General features: G+C 41.6%; 1 protein-coding gene across 6 annotated transcripts in view; it reads right to left on the reverse strand.

Annotated features, from left to right (window-relative positions):
• The window catches only part of DPYD (dihydropyrimidine dehydrogenase), a 126,149-nt gene that overhangs the window by 69,244 nt on the left and 30,699 nt on the right, over nt 1-26,206 (reverse strand). For 4 of the 6 annotated variants that reach the window (XR_015059477.1, XR_015059478.1, XM_085886278.1 and 1 more), the window contains exons 4-16: nt 23,801-23,883; nt 23,201-23,288; nt 22,918-23,079; nt 22,591-22,787; nt 15,029-15,110; nt 14,330-14,417; nt 12,963-13,070; nt 11,453-11,622; nt 10,998-11,208; nt 8,470-8,654; nt 4,208-4,423; nt 3,093-3,257; nt 1,909-1,977 (exon numbers count right to left, since the gene is read on the reverse strand). Coding sequence is in view for 4 of the 6 variants with exons in the window: in XM_085886278.1 (XP_085742404.1) it covers nt 1,909-1,977; nt 3,093-3,257; nt 4,208-4,423; nt 8,470-8,654; nt 10,998-11,208; nt 11,453-11,622; nt 12,963-13,070; nt 14,330-14,417; nt 15,029-15,110; nt 22,591-22,787; nt 22,918-23,079; nt 23,201-23,288; nt 23,801-23,883 (1,824 nt within the window). In the remaining 2 variants the exon portion in view is untranslated. Of the gene's footprint in view, nt 1-1,908; nt 1,978-3,092; nt 3,258-4,207; nt 4,424-8,469; nt 8,655-10,997; nt 11,209-11,452; nt 11,623-12,962; nt 13,071-14,329; nt 14,418-15,028; nt 15,111-22,590; nt 22,788-22,917; nt 23,080-23,156; nt 23,289-23,800; nt 23,884-26,206 lie in introns of those variants that run through there. The other 2 variants (XM_085886280.1, XM_085886279.1) reach the window with 2 other exon arrangements.

The following is a 26,206-nucleotide window of genomic DNA, read 5'->3' on the forward strand; positions in this document are numbered from 1 at the left end:
CGAAATTTGGCGGACAGGTTTGGTGGTGTGTGACCACAACGAATTGATTCGATTTTGGTGAAGATGCTAATCTAGATCTGGATGTGAGAATTAAAAAAAAAAATTTTTCAAGTGATTCTTCACCGTTGAGAAATGGGCCCAAAAACGATATATATCATGATATATTCCTATTTCAAAAAGTTGTGGACAGACGATGACAAAACTTGGTGGATGAGTTGGGTCGGTGACAAGAACAAGCCAATTAGATTTTTTGTTAAGGTAAGGATGCAGATTAGGGTGTTCCACTTTTGCAAAAGTAGTTGCTGGAATGAAGCACTATGTGCCTATCGATTCCACTAGTTGATCGACCAAAGTTTGAAAATTTTCCCGCCTTTTTTGACCACGGGCCGGCATTTTGAAATTTCAGGAAAAATCTATATTTTTGGAAATAATATTGATTTTTGAATATTATAAAAAATATATTTCTCTGTGATTAGATGGCCGAATGCACTTCAGTAGGCACCAGTATCATAGTAAGTACCCGTAAATATTATTCGCAAGTTGTTCCAACATTTTGAGGAGGTTGCCATTTTGGAATTTCACTGAAAATCCCATATTTTGACAAATATTGCATGGCACATTGTTCGGCATTTACAGAATATCAGTAGTAGCGTTTTCATAAAGACATTATTAATGACAAATGAGAGCATGATCAATTAATTATGAGAACAACCAAATATGTTTTAAGACATGGTTTTCATATATGACAACATAACAATCTTGCAAACAAGCAACCACGCAGATATCTTATAGAGAACATATCGTTTGTTTTGTATAGTCTGGGTAAAGCTTCCTGTGCTCTTCCATGCACTGTAGCAATGCTTGACGTTGTTTCTCATCATTGCACAAATGAATAAAGTCAGACACCAGCTTAATTCCTCTTTCAGCTAGATAATTTACGACACACAAAGAATTAGCACTTTCGCAAAATTTCCTGTAACTAGCGAACTTGTCCCACATAGCCACAGAAGCCCTGACCATTGGTCAGTCAAGGTTTATCTCCAGGTACACAAAGAATAAAAGAAAAAAATATATATATATATATTTCATTCGATATACACAAAATATACGATTTTCACTGAATTTCCAAAATGGCAACCCCTTCTCAAAATGTCGGGACAAGTTTGTGAATAATTACCATCCTCTCCCACGAGGTGGGAGAGGATGGTAATTAGGAGGTGGCATTCATGTCTCCACTCAAGGTCCAAGGCAGAGAGTGCTATAGGTGATGATCTCTCTGCACAGAGATCCAACTCGGATCTGCTGCACGCATGTGTGAGCACGGCTTTTACTGCCTTATGGGACTGCTTCATGCAGGGAAGGTCCTCTCATTGGCTGCCTGTTGCTTGTGTGCAGCGCCATCCTTTGGCCCATCCCGTCATGTGGGGTGGTCCCTCGTAAAAGTGTTCCTCCCCCAACCGTGGCTCTACAGCTCACTGCAACACCATTTTTGTGTCCAAGTCCTACACCTGGCCTCACCTGCACAGGAGGTTTTGCACAATACAACCTAACCATATTCTGCTCTATGTTCGCAATCACTATCAAGATCACCGTAGACCTGACAGCCCAGCCAGCTAGGCCAAGGAACAATGCTTTGAAAATTTTTAAATGGAAGAAAGATCATTCTTGACCTATATACTCATTGCCATCTCTTACCCATGGAGGCAGCTGTGGCCAATTATTCACTTTGGTGGGGGGGATCTTTCTTGGTAAGGCCTTTACTCCAAAGGGAGATCAAGTACTATTCCAAACTGGTGAGGAATCTCTGACGTTTGATGAACATTTTTATGTGATATCCATTTTCTCGCATAGCATACAACAGAGAGCAACCTTGCTGAGTGTGGGCATGCTCTGTCCCGAGACACTTACCTGCGCTCGTCGAGCCAGTCGGGTCCAGTCATCACGTATGTTGCTGCACATGATACTGGCAATGATGACCTACAGCCAAAGCAAGGATTATATGTGACAACCAGGGAGTATCAAGTTTAAGGATAACAGCATAGCTTTGGTGGTAGCATGCTTACCTACAGTCTCTATCTGCATGGTCTTGGGTTCGATTCTGAGGAAATTAATTTGATGGTAAAAGCCTTTTAGTTTGGTACCAATGGAGGATATGCGTAGAAAGCTTGTGAATGCTGCCATAAGCTATATGGCAGTAGATCTTTTTATGAGTGATCTGATTTCTTGATTTTGTATATAAATGTAGATGTATCCAATTTACTTTATATAATTTTATTCGTGTGTTTGCAGAATGAGACTTTGGCTGGGAACAAGGGGCTTCAAGACCATCGCACTGTATGACCATCATACATATCCCATCCTTATGGTCTTTTATCGTTCTGATCATCAATTTACTGGAAGAAATTCAACATTTGAGTACTTGAAATGCCGTTCATCATTTTGTGCAAGCTGAGCAAATATTTATATGAAAGAAATCAGCTGCAACTCATTCATAACTCATTAAAGCATAACACCGGGAGACCGCATGATGCCCCTGGACAATGCAATTATGTCACAGTCGCAAGAGCGTGTAGTGCTAGTTTACAGAAGCAACCTTTGTGTTATAAATTTGGATGAAAAATTTGGTGTTATTGTATGGGAATTGCTATTTTTAAAATGATGGGTACTTAAATAAATAAGTTTATTTTTTGTACATTCTGACTTTGTTCTTTCTCCTGAGCATGGCTATGGCAGCATGTTGAACTTGTGTCGAGTAAATTAGTGCTTGCAATTATAATGGCTATGCCTCTCAGCTAATTATTTTAATTGAATCGCTGTGACAAAGTCTCCCCAAGAAAGTTGATTGGACTGGTGAAGTTATGCCGAAAGCCCAGCTTGCAACAGTGCTACATATCTCGTGCTATCATTGAATGAGGGTTTGACTAAACTGCTACTCAAAACAAATTTAAATTTACTATTGTATGTACATCTGTGACTACCAAGGTAGACGGAATCAATCAATTGCTTTGCAGCGCCCAAGAACACAGAAAAATGGGAGATCTTGTGATGCGACCAGTGGACCAAATTCACAATCGAATCTCGGTCCGCCTCACCCGATCGGGAAAGTCTTGCTTGAGCTCAGAAATGGCGCGACACCAATATGCAGCGGTCTTCTCACTGATCAACTCGATATTGAGGAACGAGCTCTGCGCTGGGCCATACAATGGCCCAGATGTTGTACCACGTACTATCCTTGGTGAAACATTCGTCACCAGGTCCTGCAGTTTGACAGACATAAACAAGCAGCTCGATTGTGGTCCGTAGACAAACACCCTTCATTTTCATCAAATTGCTCCTTTTCTCACAACATATAAGAATCAAGATTTTGAGAAAATGTTTTTCACAAGGAAATGGCATTTGGCTTCGGAGCTCATATTTTGGTGATTATGTTGACAGTTAAGTTGAGTGAAAGTTTTGAAGATGATGTACTTACGTAATTTAACATTTGTACAAAATGGACTGGTACACCTTCAAAAGGCAGGAGAACCAGTACGTACATCACTGTATATTCATATTCCTCTTCTGCCCCTAAAAAACACACTTTCTAAGCCCATTACAAGTGATGCTTACTGATACCTCATGGCCCATCCAGCATCTGCACATAATCGATATAAAATAGGCAAAGCCTAAAATGGACGCAACATATTGGGGTTTCTTCTTCTTCATTTTGGTTCCGGTATCGGCTCGAGCATACGTTAAAGCAAACTAATTTTTTTATCTCCAGTTTCTATACCTAGTTGCCTTTATTGGTTTTTAGTCTACAAAAGATATAGTGCATGACACAATTGTTTTTCCTTATATTTTGGCGAATATATCCACAATGCACTAGAAACAATGGCGGCCTCCATGAGGTGACGTAGGTTACGGCGGCCTCCATGTGGTGACATATTCAACACAAATTCCAAACACAATGGGAATAGAGTTTCTTTTTCTTCATTTTTGGTTCTTTCTCTTACATGTTATACATGTTATTTATAGAACGAATTTTTCATCCATTATTACTCTTACTCTTTTACATCCCATCATAGATCTGTAGTTTCCTTCTTCCTCCATATTGATGCATTTGTGACATCACTGTATTGGAGTATTAACCATGCCATCAAAAAAGAACAAAATAAAAGACAATTTGTGTGTTCCAGAAATAAAGACTCCAGAAAAACGTGCCCACCTTGTCGAGACTGAAGGTTTTTGTGACAGCAAAGGCCCAACCAGCCTCAAAAGCTCGTCGGATCATGGGGGCAGAGGTACACTGTGTGGCGCTGGCCAGTCCAAAGGGGTTTATGAAGTGTAAGCCACACATCTCAATAGCAAGTGACACAGAGTCCACAGGTGTGATGAATGGTGGAAGGTGAGGCTCATCCGATACCGATTCACCATGTGACTCCTATGAACAAGAAAGTTGCATTGTGTCCGATATGAAGGATCTGTAACTTTAGAAGAAACAGTTACACGCTGTCACATCAGTCTAATGTGATCAAACATTCTTCAATAAGCAAGTCAGGGACCATATATTTATTATGTACACAAATATAGCAGATGTTTTGAGTCCCTTTCCAAGTTGAGTGTTGGTCCAAACACTCCCGTCACATCCCCATATGAAGAGCTATTGTTGATCACTATATCATTTAACAACCTCATGTTGTGTAAATGTTAGTTAGAATTGCACCAAATAACAATAAACAGAAAAATGGGACGATTCACAAAAAAAATGGTTGTGGTTGGGGAAAATCCTCTAGTTTGATGAAACCTGATGAAAACAACAGGTAAATAAGATTGTTGTCATGGAAACCGTTGACATTTCAAAAACGTCAAAATCGATGGTTCTGATTTCTTAGTTAACCAATTCAATGATGCAATATGCAAATTTTGTTCAAATTTCAAATCAATCGAATGAAAATTGACGATTTTATGCAACCTTGACCTTTGACTTTTTGATCTAAACAAAACAATCGGCTTCTAGCTTTTGATTGGTGAACCAATTTAGTGATCCGTATATGCAAATTCTTAAAATTTCAGGTCAATCGGATGAAAATTGATGATTTTATGACATTGACCTTTGACCTTTTGACCAAATTATTAATTTGTCTTCTCCATATTCTCATAATAAAGCTTTGTTGGAAATTTGATGACAAAGCTCAAATGGTAAATTTGAAGAATTTCAGGTGAATTGGATGAAAAATGATGATTTTATGTCTCGCTGATCTTTGACCTTTTAACCAAATTATTAATTTGTCTTCTCCATATTCCCATAATGAAGGTTTGTTGAAAATGTGGTGACAAAAGCTCAACTGGTAAAAAAAAAAAGTTACGCCCCAGACAGCAAACAGACAGACACACAAAAGTGATTGCAAAACCCCATCACCCACTAAGCGAGAGATGGGCTAATAAGGAATGTACTATAAATAAAATGTCAGAATAATCAACGATCATTGATTCATAACTAAGCAACACCCCCCTCCCACCCCACCAAACAAACTTTTCACCTGTATACAATACCTACTGAAAGTCTACACCCTCCTTCAAAATTTTCCTCTTTTGTTGTCTTATAGCCTGGAATTAAATTGCATTAAATCAAACTTTTTCCACCTTTATTTACACATCGTAACCCACAACTTCCAAGTGAAAAACAAATTCCACAAATTTCTGAAAATTAATGAAAAATACAAAACTATAACATCGTTAACTGAACACGCGACCATCTTGGCCCACTGCTATTATGGCCCATATACCCGTATCATCCGTGCACCCTATTACATCACATACATTGCCATTATCAGTGGCTTTATTGATTATTGATTGATTATTAGGATATTTAACGACCACTTTTGTGCACATTAAGGCTGCACATTGCATCAATGAAGATAAATATGAAAAAAAATTCAAACTATGTTCGCCATAGCCAGTCGATCATAAGTATGGAATTTTGCATCGATCTGTTAAGCAGTTCTGGAGAAGGTGTTCTTTTTATAACATTTTTATTTTCAATCAAATATGGCCACCAGACCACGTGACCAATGATGTAAACTCAATTTGCCAGCTTTTTTGCCAGATATTTCAGGAAGGTGCGAGGATAATAAATCACAATAAAATCCAATCTGTATCATCCATGCACCCCGTTATGTCACATACATTGCAATTGCATGTAGCTTTATTGATTATTGATTGATTATTAGGATATTTAATGACAATTTTTGTGCACATATAGGGGACTCATCAGGTCGCTGCATATCCTTCCCCGTCTTTATCCACTTCCCCATCCACTTCTCCTTGTCCCCATGTTCACTTCCCTGTCCCTGTCCTCACATTAATTTCTCCATCCCCATCCCCGTGTGAACTTCCGCATCCGCATCTCGGTGTATGCATCCCTGTATCCGCACCCCTCTGTCCACTTCCATCACCATACTTGTGTCTACTTCCTTCACCATCCCCACATTCCCATCCATCTGTATCCCCAGTCCCCACCCTCATATCCCCTTGTGTCCACGTCCCCTTGTGTCCCTGCGTCCTCTTGCGTCCCTGCCAATCTGCCTAATTCTATCCACACAAAATACAATATCCTCTCCTGTTCTTTCAGGAATGTGTGAAGCTCATCATAAACATCAACAAGACTGTGGACAAGCAAACCCCAAATTAAAAATTAGGACCACTGGACCTGCAGATTATCTGGGCCCTGGCCTTATGCTATAACCCAACTTTGGTAGCATTCTGACTGGTAGGCCTGGAGAAGAAGATTTTTGACGGAATCTACACGATTTTGCCAGAAATTTACGCGACCGCCATTTTGACACACTTCCGGTCACATGATCGGCATGACCTCCACAATTTAGCATCAGAACTCTGGCCTAATGTTATAATCCAGATTTTATCGCATTCTGACTGGTGGGTCTGAAGAAGATTTTTGATGAAATTCAGTAACTCGACCATTTTGACCTACTTAAAGTCACATGACCAGAACAAGCTATAATCCCTGTTACCAGTCAGCAGCGGAACATTGCTGACAAATTTCAGTCGGATCGGCCCAGCGCTTTGAACACAGAAGTCGAAACAGGAGACGGATGGACAGTGCCCAATGACATTACCTTATCTGTAATTTCAATTCCAGATAAGCTAAAAATTGTGTGAACAGAGCTGTTTATCTCACATTATCCCTTTCGTCTTTTTAGGTCGTAATCTAGTTCCTTATCAAAAAAAAAACAATTGTATATCGCTCATCCATCTATCTTTGCAGATGTACATGTAATTAAAAACTCTTATTTCACATTCCACTTCATACAGTTAAGGGGAGGTGTCTAGCGATTCCTATTTGGCAGCAATTTAGTGCCCACGCAAAATCAAAGAAGAAGAACAACAAGAAGAACAAGAAGAAGAAGAAGAAGAAGAAGAAGAAGAAGAACAACAACAACAACAACAACAACAACAACAACAACAACAACAACAATAAGAAGAACAAGAAGAAGAAGAAGAAGAAGAAGAGGAATCGAAGAAGAATAACCACTCCTTTCGCATCATCATACGCATAAGGCTGCTGAGGCAGTTTTCCATTGGCCAGAGGGCACAATCCTGGATGGATCACCACTCTGACACAGCATCACAAATAAGCACAGTGCATTTACGAGTCATCCACAAAGTAAGGACTGGCAATGTACACTGAGTGTACAAAACATTGGGAACACCTGCTCTTTCCATGAAATAGACTGATCAGGTGAATCCAGGTGAAAGCTGTGTTAAATTAATATCCCTTATTTATTGCACCTGTTAAATCCACTTCAATCAGTGTAGATGAAGGGGAGGAGACGGGTTAAAGAAGGATTTTTAAGCCTTGAGACGGTTGAGATATGGATTGTGTATGTGTACCATTCAGAGGGTGAATGGCCAAGACAAAAGATTTAAATGCCTTTGAACGGGGTAGGGTAGTAGGTGCCATGCGCAGCGATTTTGAGTGTGTCAAGAAACTGCAATGCTGTTGGGTTTTTCACACTCAACAGTTTCCCGTGTGTATCAAGAATGGTTCAGCACCCAAAGTACATCCAGCCAACGACAGGCCAGTTGTCGAAAATGGCTCATTGATGAAAGAAGCCAAAGGAGGCTGAAACAAATTGTGCAGAGCAACTGAGGTTTTAATCAACGATCCCTTCGCAACTTGGTCAATCTCCTCGGTGATAAAATTGGTTTCCAAAAGCTTTAAATGAAATTTCTTATGACTTCCTCCTGCATACAGATTTAAACCCACAACCTGTGGAATGCCAGTCCCATATCCTTACCTAGAAGACTATTCATTTTAATAATCAGGTACCCTTACTAAGTGTACCCAGGACATTTATCTTTTGTTTTTTTAATTAGTGTGGCTTTCACATTAGTCTTTCTTCCCACAACATGAAACATGTGATCCAAAACAGGGGAGAAATTGGAGAAGACAGGAAGAATACAAACCTGCAGATAACGATGGATGCTCCATGCGGCTGTCTTCCCATCGTTAGCCGCCTCCACCGTCGTGCTCGCCACGCCAGTGAGGTCTCCACCAGCAAACACACCAGGTGCACTTGTTTTCAGGTTATCTGGCTCCACAAAGGGCAAGCCATTATCCGCCAGGCAGATAGGGAACATGGCTTCCAGCACTGAGGGCACAATGTGGGGACCTTGGTACCGATAGCATAGCGAACACTGCATGCCACTTTCTAAAAATGCGAAACTCTTGATTTGATTCAGATATCCTCATCTGGAATACTGTATTATGAACATTTGATGCAAAACGAATACAAAACACTGTATTCCTACAAAGCCAATTGAACAAGCTCAATAAAACATGAACCTGAGGAGCAATTGAACCGAGAGTTTTGCATTATTTTGTGATAACAAGTATAGCCCATTTCACTGATATGGAGGGAAACTTAATGACTAGGAGAACATAATTTTATATTGAAGGTGTTATTTATTAGGTACCATGTTAAGTTTGTGTAGGCCTTGTGTTTGTGCAAGTTCGAGCATTTGGTGTAACTAGGGACCAGTTGGAGCGAAGTTGTCCTGTTTGCATGTATGCCGTGACAAGCGATATAGTTGATATAGTAATTAGACGGGAAAATGTAATTCATATGTGTCCTCTCTGTATACCATGAAAGGCATCAGGCAAGGTGAGGACAGAGTGGAACAGAGTGGACTTGGCTATCTGCATCCCACGTGTGGCTTTATAAACCTCCCGCAGCCTATGGTGGTACGAGGGGTGCTGTGACATGATGACACCGCAGCAACAACCGTATACAACTTGATTGGCAGAGCTGCGCTGCGAGCAAGGGGCACTGTGGGTTTGGCCACAGTGGAGGTGGTAATAGGGTCCGCATACCGGGCAGTGAGCCGGTTGGTGTTAGTTGGAGTTGAAGAATAAGAAAGCTACCGGTTAGAGTCGGGACAGTGAGCTTGATGCTCACTGGCTCTTCTCCCTTTGGAAGTTCCAGACAGCTGTTAGGGGCCGTCAACCCTCACATCAAAATCAACATCATGGAGAAAATCTGATTCAATACATCGATGGCAAAGAACGGACAAGACGCTGCATCTGATGCATGTCGGCCTTAAAGGAAGCTCAAACTATCTGCCCCCGATGATTTGGTGGAGGATTTTGATTCTGCGCATAAATTGATTGCCATAGACGAGCTGAATAAATACCTTCTTCATCTCCATGAAATATATTATCTTTAAGAGTAATTTTCAAAGGGAAATCCTCAAATATTAGAAATGAGACAAACAGATTGCTCAGATAAAGTTTTCACCAGAAAGCATCCTACACCTTATCCATATAGACCACTAATTATTTATCAATCGAAACAAGACCTTACTTTATCCATCTCAAAACTAAAAATATATGCCCTGAACTTTCCAAAAAAGAACATTTTAAGCACAAGCTTCATCTACAACTAGCTATCATATGCAGCCTGTTTCTACTGGTTGCATCATTTTCTGGGGGAGTGGCTTTGCTGCTGATGCAGTGCCCTCTGTTACTAACACACTGGTACTCATTTTGCTGACGTTACATGGATGACAAGGTGAGTCAACCCACGTCGTGTTAATTCAATGACTCAATCCAACAGGGGCTCAAACTCAAGACCCCAAGATCTTAATCCAGCTACTTTAACCGTAAACCCAACACCAGGCTTGATTTAACAACTAATATGATGAATTCTTCATTTTTGGTCAGAGGACATTTTTTGGCCAAGTATTTCATGAACCAAGCACTGGCTAGGCCTGACGTTTGACTGAAGGTTGATTTGGGCAGGAATTTTTAGTTTGTTCAAGGTACCGGCGATAACTCGCCTGCTCATTGCTCAAGATACTGGATGGGATCTTCAACATCCACCAACTAATGCGACAGATGGAACAACCAGCTCAACATCCACCCAACAGTCGGCACACTTTGTGACAGAACCACCTCCATGAGAAGCGCTATTCGCAGCATGTATCGAGTCGGGTTAGGAATCTAGCTGAGTCGAGCTGAGCACAAGCTTGATACCTGTATTTCCCATTTTTATTGAAAAAAACAAAATTTACCAATTTCAACAATTATAAATCTTAATCAAACTATAAGACAGAATTGAGCACTTGACAATGCGGTGCTTCATTTGGGGATATAGATGGCAGTAGATCTGAGAATGAACGATCTATATCAAAGTAGATCTGCTATTAGGTTAGGGTTAGGGTTAGGGTTAGGGTTAGGGTTAGGGAGTGTGAGGATTCACACAGTCACTGACACACAGACACAATATCGTTTCCCAAGCCTCCGTGAATGCGAATGGGCGAGGCTAGTAAAGAGGTAAGTGTTCATTCTTATACTGTCCTTCACCAATACCTCTGAATGCTTTTAGTTTATGATAATAGAGATTCCAGAGAAGTGCAATAGTGCATCTCTTCCCCAAAAAGCTGATCATTCTTCTCTCTTCCTTTAGTCTCTTCCCTTGGTTCCCCCATTTTACCTTTAGCATCATGCAAGATGGAGCCAAACGCCGAGATGACCGTGCTGGTACGCAAGACGAGGGGTTGATCAGCTTGAGTGACCCAGGTCCCATCCTCGTCTTGCTCAGTGCGTAAGAACTCGAGTGCCACAATGTGATCATCTCGCAGAATCACACGGTGCGGAGCAACAAATGGCATCAGCTCACAGAACTCATCACGTGCGGCCTCCACCTTTGTATGGGTTACACAACATTTTAAAGCTCGTGTTTCAACCGTGGTGAGGAATGAGTTGTAAATGAAGGCTTAAGGGGAGTAAGGTTCGACTTCGATACAGGATGTTCATCTGATGTCAGGTGCAGCAAAACAGAAATCATGAGGGTATTTTAAGAGGCATTGAGGTTCATTGAATAGCACAGAACAAGAAGGATGTTTTAATGTACAAGATGGTTTGTTTAGGAGCTTTCCTCATGGTCACCTCTTCTGGCACAGCACGGATGTTATTAATGCCCTTGCGGAAGGCGACAATGACACGGCGGGCACCACAGCGTAGCGCGGAGGTTGCACAGTCAAACGCTGTGTCACCAGCACCCAGAACCACCACGGTTCCACGCAAAATGGGCAGCTGTGGAGCTCGGCAGCATAGACCTGCGTGACAAAAACAAAACATGCCATATTGACAAAGAGGCACAGACAAACACATACACACTAGATTGTGAAAGTGGTTGTTGTCCACAGTTTAGCTTTGATATCTCCTATGAAGCCTTCGAAATATCTCTAAACAATTCCATCATATAAATCTATTTAATTGTCCCAATTATTCCCATTTCTTATGCATAAAGACGGCGAAGCGGAACGTTTGGCCCAAGTGTTTCACAAACCAGGCGAACAGGCCTGATATTTCAACTGGAGATGATTTTGGCCGGAATTTGTCATTTGTTCAGGGTGTTGGTGAAAACTCACCGACAGTGGCCTGCAGAAGTATTCATCCCCCTTCAAAAATTTCCACATTTTGATGCCACCTGAGCATATTTCATGATGCTTTCAAATGAAACTTAATAAACAGAGTCTTCACGAATTACTCCAAAGTGATTAAGCCAAACAATGTTGATAAAATGTGAATAAGTCAGATTAACAGAGGAGATCAGATGATCGTTAGTTGCATAAGTATTCAACCCCTTTACCTAATTAACCCTAAAATCACTGCAGGAGCAAATTATTTGTTTGAAAGATTACAAAATAAGTGTAATACGTTTCACCTGCATGTAATCAGTGGTTTAACTTTAAAAAAAATTAAGCTCTCCCACTTATCTAAGGAGTTTTAAAGGGGAACCCAAACGCTCAGACCACTTCGATGCTAATCTATCCCTCGGTACCCGACAAAACAGATATGATGTGTCTTTTTCCGATTTGCGAAATATAAAACAAATAATTTTGCGATTTAAAGTCGAAATCTTGTTCTTCGTCACTCTGAGCCATAACGTCATACCCAGAAGTCAACCGCCATTTTGGACTGTGCGTGGGTTACATCATGGGACGATTTAACTGAACCGGCGAATGATTTTCGATTTTCCACAAATGTGCCTAGTCGATGCATCTGTGGATGTGGTAGTAATACAAACCAAGATGGTTTCATGCTCCGGCTACACCGATGGCTGAAAGACACCAAGTTTGCCAGAAATTGTACGAGGTTCATCCGAAATACCCGAGCATGGATCGGGCTTACAAAATGTTCCCTTTTGTGCTTGGAACATTTTACAGAGCACTCTTATGAATCAGAGATAGCAAGATCTTGTGGTTATCCGCCACAATTGAGAGAGTTATTCCCCACCTGGTCTGGTATTGTCTACATGTGACACAAATCCATACATTGTAGTTGACTGTTAATGCCCTTGCGACAACATGAGATGGGATCTAAAATATTACCAATGAAATGGCATGGTGGCCCCAAAATCCCCATCAGCAAAAAATAAAAATAAATCACACACCTGGTTTTGATGCGGTGGCGACGAGTGGCAACAAGTCTTTGGATGTATAAAAACCTTGTTCAGGAGTGAGGAAATCAAACTCGGGAGAACGCTGCGGCTCAGGAAGACCTCCATAAAGCAAAAGCACAGATTCACAAGCATGGACAACAAGTACTTGTCACATGGTCATTGCAACTGTAAAATGAAACAGGTATTAATAAAAACAAAAAAGCATTTTTTAAATGTAAAAAGATGTACAATTAGAAATGCCAAAATGTAACCAAGCAACCGAGATGGGAACGTCAAAATATTCAAGCTCCGTCCATACATTTGTATTTTCCTCCTTTGATGAAAATGGCTGGTGTGTTCAACAATCTTATTGATTTACGGGAATCATAAGTAGATGCCATGCACTACTACCAGGTCGGTTGTTGTTGCTTGTAATTTCATGGTTGGTTGTTGTACACAAGTAGTAGTTGACTTGCCAGCATGTGCACTGAGCACTGAGCACTGAACACAAGCAGTTTCACTGTGACAGCTGCATTGCCATAATGAAGTGTATTGATATGTGTGTATGTGTACTGTATATGTATGTATATGTATATGTATATGTATATGTATATGTATATGTATATGTATATGTATATGTATATGTATATGTATATGTATATGTATATGTGTGTGTGTGTGTGTGTGTGTGTGTGTGTGTGTGTGTGTGTGTGCATGCATGTGTGGGGGGGGGGAAGTGTTGGGGTGGGGGGGGAGTGAGGGGTAAAAGAGGAAGCACGGAGTGGACAAGATGGACACAGAAGAAAACTCTCAGGAAGGAAAACACTGCAAATTCAAAAAGATGTGGGTTTTGAGGGGGGGCAGGGGGTTAACGAGGGTAGAAAAGATCATGGTTTTGGATTAGGGATGATCTGAGATGGTGGTAAACAACTGTCTTGAAGACATGTAGGGAAGAATGAGATTGAAGAGTGTGTGGAAGTTGGTTCCACAGGTGGAGGAAAAGAGGAACAGATGAGTGCAGGTGAGCAGCTGTGGTTGTTTATAGCAATTTGTAGTTAATTACCCACCAGTTGGTCATCAAATAACACAACCAGAACATTAAAATAGTCATAAACTACATTAAAATGCAACATGGTAAACCACAATGTTTTGCGAAAACTTAACTAGAATAGAGTAAAGTTTTTTTTAAAAGTTTTTTCACAATTGGTCTTCCACTAAATGACGAGTTTTCATGGAATTTGACTCCATCGTGGCATCAGTTAATATCACCTGCTTCCTCAAATTATTCTTCGATTAAAAGATGCTATGAGCGAGGTTGTATGAATTTTTAATAACCACTATTAAAGATTTCAATCCATCAACATAATATATCATTATACCGATGCCAAGGAAAATGGCCTTGAATCCATTCTTTTGGAGAACCTCGATACTCATTCCGTCCATCCCGAGGCCTTTACCGTACTCCACCTGCAACGCACAAGATGCACATCCGTATAAAATACAAATACCTAATGCAACAATCATTAAATTTGTATTCTAGGAAAGTGAAGTGCAGCATCAAGATAAATAAATAATGCTCAGCCATGAGTTAAACAAGGAAAAAAATTAATTAATATGAGCAGGTCCCCATGGAACATCCACACATTGTAAAATGTGACTTCAAGTCATCAACATCCCACTCCCAACCTGAAGTGTTCAATCTACTCCCCACTCCAGGCCTTCAAACCCCCTCCCCGACTCTCTCTCTCTCTGCCACCCACAACTTCCAACCCCCACCCTACCCCACGACAACTCAACCCCCCACTCTCCCACCAAAAGTCCTCAACCTTCCCTCCTAACTCCATCCCATCTTTGCTACCCCCCACTCCTCTGAACCCATCACCCTCACAAAAATATCTCATGAGGTCCAATGAGATTGTCCTCAGATTTCTATCAGATATGATGAGAAATCATGACTTTTTGTAAAGTCAAATGCTTTATTTTTTATTCTTTTTACAAAATGCAATTAAATAAAAAATAATTGAATGAGCAGGACCATGTGGATGAAGCCGGGAACGATCTTCGACAGGTAAGGTCACCTTAACGCCAAGGTCTTGCATGAGTTTAACTTCGTAACTCACGGCCTCGTATGGGAGTCGGAACTCTGGAATTTCTGAAGAGCTGGAGAAAACATGGATGTTGAGAGGATAAATTATTCATGAGCATTAAGGCCAAGAGCTTTTATATTATATGGACAAGTACAAAATGGCAGACATGAATGCCAAACCGATTCAAACCTGAGTCGTTTCACCACACACATGCACTTAATGCCAAGGATGTTGTGTTTCACAGACCATCTGTTGCAGGGGTGCTGACCAAGATGCCTACTCTTGTAATGGGGTGGCAGGATAGTGTGCAGGCAACACGGTTAGCTCCGAGTTATCTAACAGAGGTTAGATTCCTGACATCATTGGATTTGACTGAAAATTGTCATCTCACCACTTTACATGCAAGGCATAGCATAATAGAGTATGCTCTCCGTCAGAAGGGATGGTAAGTTTGTTCTATTTACTCAAATTCTCTTGTGTATCCGAGAGTACCTTTCAAAAAGATTAGGAAATTGTGTGTCACTAACCTGGCTAAATTTATAGATCCTACCTCCTGATTCACCAACCAAATTCTGGTATATCTAACCTAATGGTAGAAAATGAGACAATACCCTGAGTAATCAGGGCTATTCAGACAGCACGCACCTCCGGCCATACTACGACCTGTGAAATGGAAACCTGGATTACTATTCATGCCCAGATAGATTCAGAATCCTTTGGGGGTGAATATTCCAACAAATTTTATATTCACATGTGAGTGCGTATTCAAAGCTGACTTATTGCCTCCTCTAAGAAAAGCGAGATTGGAGAATCGGCGAGAGAAAATGTGGTAGATTTTAAGATTATTCTCCTTTAATGCGATATATAGGAGATGTAATGGGGGAAGAGAAATCCACAATCGACTTTCATTGTCGAGAAAATGGTACATTGGAGGAGATATTACGGTGAAGTGAACCCGGTATGATGGTGAATCATCCCTTTACCCCATGACAGCATTGGATAGAATTGTATTTTTCTTGTTTAACTATTCCCACCTTTGTGTTCCTTCCAATATATCCTGTGGTTTCTCATCAGATCACATTAGAAATATTTTCGTTTGAGAAAAATAATGAAAATTTGTTTGCAAGATATTTTAAACGAGAATGACACTCGGAAGAGCGCTCACCTCTGCCAGGCTCAACAGTTTATGTTTTGTATCCCAATGATAGGCTGGATCTGCATCTGTACCTTAACCAAAATCGAATTGCCTTGTTATTGTCACTTACCAACTAATCCATCAAGTGTTGTCATAATCCGTCCGTAACATTTTGAAAAATCATGCTATATGTAGTTTATGGCCCCATCTCTCAATGGTGAAGAATCAATTTTAAAATTCTAGTATCCGCATTCGAATCTTCAACAAAGTCGAATCAATTTGGCCTCATCACACATCCAACCCGCCCACCAAGTTTTGTCCAAATCAGTCCATAAATTTTTGAGATATCGTGCTATGTGTCCTTTTTATCCCTATCTCAATCTCAATGGTGAAGAATCACTTTTTTTTTTTTAACTCTTGGATCCGAATCCAGATCTTCATCAAAATCAAATTAATTCGTCTTTCTCACACACCCAAGCTATCCACCAAATTTCGTCAGAATCCATGCGCAGACGGGTGAAAACATAACCTCCGTCCACCTTCAGTGGCGGAGGTAAAGAAGGAAACAATGGAAAAGAGACTTTGGTGATCAGGAGATTCCTAAACATCTGATCCTGGTTGTTGCTAACTAGGGTGACAAACACTTGTGCTAACATTCCTTATGATACAACTAATAATTAACCCCTCATTAAGGCATAAGTCATTTTCATCACAAAACTGTTCTGAAAATAAAAGTTGACAAAGAGAAGTATAACCTTCAGATAATGGAAGTCGTTGCTTTTTTATGTATACAAAATTAATCAATGAATCATCGCGAGAGACATAGCAAGATACATAAAGATAGAGACTGTACAATGATAATTGGGGATTATTGATTAGGCAAGAGCTGACTGGTTGTTCCCTCAAATTACGGGTGAGAAGCGTGATTGGGTCTTTGATATTTATATGATGACTGCCATCAGCATTGCACGTGGTACATGTTTGGCAGCCTCAATGGTGCGCTTTCTGTCTCCGCTGTCACTAAACGTCCTGCCAATAAGCAACAAAACCAGTCCGGTGGACGATGGGGGACAAGTAACAATGGGATTCTCATGCATGTGCTGCTTGTAAATGGCTGCAGCTGTGGAGGAACCCAGGAAGGGTTTCAATCAGCAAAAGGCTTACCTTGTACGTAGCTTTATGCAGTTTTCTTTGACTGGAATGGCAGAGGAGTAATATATTATAAAGTTGTACCACAGCTGGGGATAATTGATTGGATGAGAGCTGATTGGTTGTTCCCACCAATTATGGATAGGAGACTGAGTGGGCCTTCAGTGTGTGCGTGCGTGTGTGCGTGCGTGCGTGTGCATGTGAATACTGTAAGATGTGATCATATTTACATATCAAGACCCAATCACATCTCACCCATAATTGGAGGGAAGGATGATAGTGATAGCCAGCAGCATGTCCAATCAGCCTTCACCTAATCCATTATCCCCAGGTGACTAGGATATTGATACAATTAATCTTCTAACCAAAAAAAACTGCATAAAGCAACCAAGAAAAGCTATACAAGGTGAGCCCTTTACTGTTTCAAATTCGACCCAGGTTCCTCCATAGCTGCAGACATTCACAATTAGCACATGCATAAGAATCCCAATGCCACACATCCCCATCAGCCACCCGACCAATTTCATTGCTTATCAGCAAGTCATTAGCGACAGTGCAGACAGAAATGCACATCACTGAGGCTCCCAAAACTGTACCACCTTGAATGCCAATAGCAGTGATCATATGAATTATATCAAGACCCTGTTACACAGCATCAGTGCTACCAAAGCAGTTTCTTGGGAAGGATTATACTGGGTGGTTTGCCATTGCCTTCCTTGCAGTAGTTTTGGCAGGAATTTGGAATTGGTTCATGGTGGTAGCAATAGCTCGCCTACTCTTTCCGAAGGACAGCGTGGCATCTTCAACAACAACCAACTATTGCAGGCAGGCGGGACACCTAGTTGAACGTGTATCTGATGGACGGCATAAACATTGATGAATCACCCTACCTGTGAAATACCAGGATGACAGTTCATAGCTGGGTCGAGATTCAAACGCAGACTAGACATCTTGGAGGTGATTGGGCACACCTCAAGATCATACTGCCAACCTCGTGATTGCATACGAAAACAGAAATTATATTTTCTGTTTTTATGAGGAATGTGGCCACAAACTGCCAAAAATGAAAGGAGCAAAAGGGCTTTTTTTTTAAGTTTGGTGTGTTCATGTACAAGGATGTTTGGCACAAGAAGAGCCATTCGGCCCACACTTGTGTGTCACTTAACATCTCATGCATTATATATTTCCTCGAAGTAAGAAAGCTTTATCACATTAATTTAATCTATGCCTTTTACTTAACTAATTTTTTTTTCCCTATCTCTGAAAGTGGTAGGGGCTGACATATAGTGGTTGGGGTTCTCTCCAAATCGGCCTTCCATTTTGGCCTCATTGTGGGAGATACTAATAATGTTGAGAGCTTTATATTCCAGAGAATCCAGGGAAGTGAGATGAGATGCTGGGACCCAAACCCGTAGGGGAGAGCAGTAAGTCTTTGATCTCTGGACAAAGGCTTTGTAAGTTGTGAGTAGTTGTGATGTCTGAGGAATTACTTGGACCGACAGAGGATTCTCAGTCTGGAGCTTACTTTGGAAGCCAGTTTTGTAATGCGGTTAGCCCAATAAGATCATGGCTGATGCCCGCTCGACTTAACAGCTCTGACTTAATGATTTTAACAAATTGCACACACAGGAATATTCATGTATAAGTATGTCCATAAACTTCTTCCCTAGTCTTTTCTTCTTACTTCACTTCAATACAGGACACACACACACACACACACACACACACACACACACACACACCAAACGAGATCTAGCAATAATTTGTTCTTACCTTACACTCACACGTCATTCTCCATGAATACAATGAGATTTTAGGGTCTTCATCTTTGCAACACTATTGATGGAGCGGAGCAATGGCAGCCCAGCCGTCCACTCTGGGTCACACGAATACTGTATGTGAATTATTATTTATTTTTATTTGTCTTTGTACAGAGTATGGAAAAATAAACGGCTCATTTACTCATTAATTCCAAAAAAAAATGGTGACTTTGAGAAGTTCAAGCGTCTGAATCTCTTCTGGTGATCGATCAGGGAAATAGGTGAGTTAATTTGATGATCCATTCAAGGTGACGGGGCGTGACAGATTTTCTTGGAGTGAAAGGTATGTTTAATTTATCAGACCAGCATCTAATCAATGTGAGACTGGAAGTGTGACGCAACAGCTGTGAGCATCTCAATGGGGATGGGGGTACTGTATGACAAGGTGGGGTCATCTGCAAAATGGAAGAGAGGATTTGCAGAGCATTTAATAAGCCATTACTGCAGATGAGGGGCAAGACTGAGCCGAAGACACTGTTTTGAGGCACTCCATATTCCACTGAAAATGGAAAGGAGAGGGTTTCATTGAGAGCAACACTGACTGTGCAACTGCAGCACGTTAGAAATCCAGGTGTGAAGGTGCCTTTCTATGGCACAGGAAGCGGGCTTGGCAAACGGTGCAGGACATCAGACAGTCGAATACCCGAGACATGTTGAGGGAGATGGTCCGAACCTCTTGTTTGAAATTCAGGGCCTCCGACCATTGTTGAGGGAGTAGTAGCAGCAGCAGCAGCAACGTGTCCATAGTTTATTGACCGGGCATAACCCAAAATGATAGTCAGATATCAAGCGGTTTTAAATGACAAAACAATGTCAGCAACAATAATGGATTCCAGAACTTTGCTTATAATTCTAAATAAGGTTACTGGTCGGTAGTTTATAAGATCTTCTTTTGCACCCTTCTTGTGAAAGCAATGATATTTTATAACTTCCAGGAAGACAGATGTCCAAAGGACAGACTGAAGAGCACATAAAGATGAAAGGGAGACACTTCAGAACCCCCTCCCCCCCCCTGACCATATGCATGCAGCAACATACCTCTCTACCTACCCCCTCCCCTTTACACAGATTTCTGCAAGTCCACACAAACCTTGAACGGTTCAACTGATAAGCAAGGGGAGCAGAGCAGTATTTGACGATATGTTCACTGATGCCACTTGGGCCCATTGCTGTAGCAGGCCGGTCAAGGCTCGACTGAACTTTGTCTTCGTTCTCGGAAGAGAAGGACGCACAAGGTTCAGTCGATAGTCGGTATAAGAGGGTAACATGAGGACAGAGTGGAATGGATTGGAGACATGATAATTGTAAGCAAACATCAAGTTAAGCTACTCTTGCATATCCAAAGGAGAGTCTGCGTTAACCGTGTTTGCGATGAGGGAGAGGATTTAGCAGGTACCAGACAGACTTGACAAGGTGCCATCTTGACTTTGAGGAAAGATAGTGAATGGAGGGTTCAGCCTTAAGATTTGCAAAGTTATGTTTTCTGGCTCACAGAAGGTTCGAGATACACAGTGGAATCAATATCAGATGTTATGAAGATGGTAGCAGGCAGCACATTATATTTTGTGAGAGGAGTTTGTCGTCCTTGCCAGTTGGCCTGTATGAAAGGGCATCGTCTCCGGGCAGAAGTTGTTCCCTCATAATAGCGAGAGATGTATGGGCTTCAATAACAAACATGATCAGAAGAGGCAAGAGAGGGGAAGAGGAGGAACAGGAAAGGTTGGATGAAAAGTTAGTCATTACCCGGTCAAGGAGGGAGAATGTTCCGGTTTCAGAAACGAGTTTAACACATTTGGTGTTTGCTTGAGTAGCAGCAATTGGTTACATGTGGGATTGCCAAAGATCTCTCACCAATTCATGGACATTTCTTATTAACTCCTTGCATCACTTAAACACAAAACCACAGGGACAACATGTATCGTCAAAATTGTGTGGACAGTCTCCTGAAATTTCAATCCATTTGACATTCATGAAACACATCTGTTCCACAGTGCTGCACATGACTGTAGACAGCCATTGTGGCTGGCTTTATCCAGAATGCAATGCCAGTCATATATGTTGCTTTAATAGCTATAACTTGTCGGCTCTGAAATAAATTTGTGCATTGAATTACTATTTAGAGGTGTGTGTTTGTGTGCGTGTGTGCGTGCGTGCATGCATGTGTGTAAAGGTTGGGGGGAGGGGTCTCCTTGGAGACGAGTTGCTCAGGTTGTTGCTCAGGGAAAAGCGCTACAACATGGAGGCTCCTCCCTGTAAACTGTTTATTTCTCGGCAGGGAAAATGATCAAAAGTTTTCAGGGCTGCTTTGGTAAATGCAGAGTGATAATGATACTGATAATGGTAGATAATAACAATGACAACAAAAATAATAATAATGGTACATTATGATGAGGATGATCATGATAATGATAATAGTACATCATAATAATATTAATGATAAGGATACATACTAAGAATAATAACGACAAAAATGATAATGATAATGACTGTCTGTCTGTCTGTCTGTCCAGGCTGTAATGCTTTTACCATTTGAGCTTTTTTCATCAAATCTTCAACAAACCTTTATTATGAGAACATTGAGAACACGAATGAAAAAAACAACATACAAACCAATCTTAAACAGTCCTTGTACATTTTATTTTCTTAACTTGCACTTAACATTCTTGTTAGTGATGTGTTATTTAATCTTTTGGTAAGGTTGACGTGGTCAGACTCCTGGCCCACGGGTCACGGGCAAAATACACCATCGGACTTTTTACAATAAAATTATTGGACACAATTATTCACACATACTTCTCGGGTTAAGGAGAAAGTTTTTGGCCCAAGTCTTTTGTGAACCTGCTGGCCAGGCCTGATGTTCGACTAAGTAATTAGGGCAGGAATTTGGAATTTGGCCATTGTGCCGGTCGATAGCCCGCCTACTCTTCGCGAAAGACACCGTGGGATATTTAGCGTCTATCAACTATAGGGATGGCACACAAATTGATGAATCACCCTGCCTGTGAAACACCGGGATGACAGTTTATAGCTGGGCCAACATTCAAATCCAGCTGAGACAGCTTAGAGGCGGCGGATATCCAATCAGAGATATCCATGGGCATGTACCACAAGGCCACACTAGGACAACATAAGGTGATTTTATACAATACTATAAACAAATTAGTGAAGTGCTGGACAATATTAACCATTTGAACCCTCACGGTCATTTTACCAGCCGCTATTCAAACCTCAATATACCCGAGTTGCCGGATTTTTCTCCAGGGAGCCCGGAGTGGGGGAGCGAAAAGTCCAAGGAGCTCAGGCTTCAAAGGGTTAATAAATGTGAATGCAAAAAGGATTTGATTGAAACAAAGTTCAGGAAAACTTAACCATCAACAATTTAAACAAAAATATGAATAAAGCTCGCATGCAAATGTTAATTTAAGGAATGCACTCTTAAAGGTCCACACCTGAGCCCACCCGGGTAGCTATTCTTTTCGAAGATGGTAAGGTCTGTGTAGCCGAGTCGGCCCAGGTAAGTGGCACAGCTGATGCTGGCTGGTCCACAACCAATCAGAGCTACCGGTTGGTGAAAAGGGGGTGGCATGGCAGAGGAGGGGGGCAATGTCGGGTTACGGCACTGTGGAATTCTCATCTGTCGGAAGATCTGTTCAAAGATGGGGGCGGGGGGGGGGGGAACCGAAACATAAAACCGCACATTTAAATTCCGTCCCCATTGAGACTTCAGTGTTACATTGTCCTGAGATGTAAAATAATTGTATGCTTTTGGAGTTTACCTCAATCGCAAAATGCTGCAAGCCAGATATATTTATCGGGCCTTCTTCAGTGGCATAGAGATTGCAGCCACCGACACAGAGGTCAGATGTCGGACAAACCATACCACAGGACAGCCCCAGTGGGTTGTCAGAAAATATTGCCTTGGCTGCTCCATAGTAGTTCTATAAAGACAAATCATGACATCAATACCTGGAGGAAGAAGCTGGATGTAAAAACGTGTAAATGGCAATTCTCTCACCTGATGACTGAAGAGGATACCTGCTGAGTTCTGCTGCAGCGTACCTTGTTAGCGATGCTAGTTATGAAGCTTTTAACATCAATTTGCGTTGGGCAGCTCTTCTGGCATGGCGCGTCCGCACATTTGAGACACCTGATACCCAGAATGCATTTCTCAAAGTGCAAATCAAAACCCTATATCTCGTTTGATTAGGGGGGTCATCTACATATTGTGCACACACCTGCCTCCTTTCTCCGCATTTGCCATACTCTCTCCTTTCCTACGAGCTTTCTTTCTCTCCATTTTCCTCCTCTCCCCCTCATTTTACAATTGATTAACATTCCTTCTTGGAATTCTGTTAATTCCTTCCTTTGTGACTGCAACATTCACAGAAACTGAGCAATGAGACTGTTCGAAAACTATTTGTATTGCGTATCTTAATGATATCCATGGACATGTAAATTAGACAGTGTGTGGGGAATTCTCACAACCGGATTGGGGGTGCCCTGTGACTTTGATCAAGGGGATGTAGATGACTCCCTAGTCAATGTATCATTTGCTGTATATACCTATCCCAACCTTAAACCCGAAACAAAGCTGGTGTACTGCGATTGAATAAAACAGGGTAATCAGGAAGCACAATTATTTGAAAGTGGAAAACTGACCTGGTTGCCTCTCTCAAGGCTCCACGTTCACTGAGTGTTGTGTGTTTGACATCATCAAAGTTATTTTTCAACTCTGTGCAGCCCTGCAACAACAGGTTAGGTGCACACACACAGGCTTGAGACGACGTGTCAGATACAGATGAGGGATTGAGGAAAAACATCGAGAAAACATACCTACATCTCCCCCAAAAATGAGAGACTGTTAATGTTACAAACTTCCCCAAAGTGTATGCTCCACGCATGAGACTTGAATCTTCCGAGCGGAGTAATTCATGCTGGGGCTACGTAGTCCTAATTTAAATTAGTCGGTTGCATTTGACATCGAAATGACCATTATATGCTTAGTCTTTCAGTTTCCATAACAAAATACATTCATTGTTTCACTGAAGAAGAGTAGGTTATCATGTGCTCTACATTGACCAAATTCAAAACTCCAGCCTTCCGATCCTCCTGCCAAGACCTGCCGTAGCCAATCGTGACGGTCCTATAAGAACATATGAGAAAGAAGAGAGTACAGAGAACCCAATACACAACGCAGTGTTGAGAAAAAGGACATGGGAAGGGTCTTTTATACTCCTGCTTTGCATTTCTGAGCATGATCTGGGTTTGCTTTATTGGTGAACTTTGAATAACAGGTGCGGTGGCAACTATCGGAGGACAATGGGTCAAACGGAACAATCCAGAGTTGAACATTCTGCCTGCCAACTCTTTTCAGAGAAACTGACGATGTTGGAATGATCTTAAAGAAAAAGATGCACCTAACCAAGCAAACAGGTCTTCAAGATGAAGTTAACTGTGCAGTTGCATTGCTACATCGCTATGTTGGGAAGGGAGCAACGGTGAACTGGAGCTACGGTCTTATGTGGAGGGGGAAGTGGAGTTGGTGGAGATCACAGAGGAAGAGGTGTGGAAAGCATTGACGAGGATGAAGAAGGGAAGAGCACCAGGTATTGACGAGGTGTGCACAGAGACGGTAATTGCGGTGGAAGAAGCTGGAGTCAGTCAGATGAAGAGGCTGTTGAATGTATGTATGATCGAGGGTTCAGTTCCGGAGAAGTGGAGGACAGGGTTGATTGCGTTGATTTGGAAGGGGAAGGGCGATGTTCAAGATCCGGTGAAGTAAAGGAGCATTACACTCCTAAGTCACATCATGAAGGTGCTGGAGAGGATTCTGGATGGAAGGATAAGGAAGAGTGTGGAGATGGAGATCAGAGAAGAGCAGCGAGGGTTTAGAAAGGGTAGGGGGATGACAAATGGGATGTTCACCCTGAGACAGCTGGTGCAGAAGAGGCTGGAGGTGTAAGGTGGGATGGCATTAGGATTTGTGGACCTGGAGAAGGCCTACGACCCTATCCCGAGAGAGATGGTGATGGTGATGGTGACACTGAGATGGATGGGAGTGCCAGAAGCAGATGTCAGGTTGGTATCAAGGATGTACAAGGGAACAAAGGGAAGAGTTTTGTTTGGTTCTGGGATGTCTGAAGAGTTCAGCATGAACATTGGTTTGAGACAGGGAAGCTCTTGCAGCCCACTCATGTTTATCATGGTGATGGAGCTGGAAAGCAGGAAGGTGAGCTTGGGGGGTAGTATTGGGAGGATGCTGTACGAATGTGTGGGGGAGGGTGGAGAGAATAATGGCAGACAAAGATATCAAGAAAATTGATGGGGAAGCTTCTGATGTCGTGTGTAAAGCCAGCCTCCATTTACGGCCCGAAGAAAGTGTCACTGACAGAGAGACAACAGCAGAGGCTGCAGGTTTGCAAGAACAACTGGGTCAGGAGGATTGTGGGAGTGAAGAGGGTGGATCGAAGAAGGATGGATGAACTGAGGGAGGAGATTGGTGTGCAGATGACTTTGATGGGGAGATTGGTGAAATTTTTGCTGAGATGGGCTGGATCCTTGATGCGGATGGGGCAAGAGAGAATGGCAAAGGGAGCGGATAGGTTGAGGTCGCAAGGTAGTAGTGCAGGAACCACAGGTCCATTTTGAGAATTCCGTTCACATGTCATTGTATATACCTAAAACCTATATGGGCGTGTAGAGGGGACCTCTGGGGACCAGAATTACCCGGTTTTCATTCTGGCAAGGTGTGCATGACCGTTTTATGGATAATTTTGTGACTTCAATCTCGTCTGCGATTCGCGACATTATCAAAATCATATTTATTTATCTGTAGACTCCAATACCCAACATAGGGGCACGTGTATGGTATCAAAATGAACAGAATGACCAACTGCATCATACCAATTACGCTTTGAAGACATATTGTACGTTACTTTTTAATATAGTGGAAAAAAACCTAGTAATTTTGTCAAAAAATTATTTCGGGTTAGCATTCGACAACGTGGAATATCATCAATAACTAAAAAAGTTATTATCCGATTGATACAATTGACACACTGAAAT

The sequence above is a fragment of the Eptatretus burgeri genome, chromosome 6, assembly GCF_056783735.1.
Source record: "Eptatretus burgeri isolate ZD-2024b chromosome 6, Ebu_testis_v1, whole genome shotgun sequence".
NCBI classification, from domain to species: domain Eukaryota; kingdom Metazoa; phylum Chordata; class Myxini; order Myxiniformes; family Myxinidae; genus Eptatretus; species Eptatretus burgeri.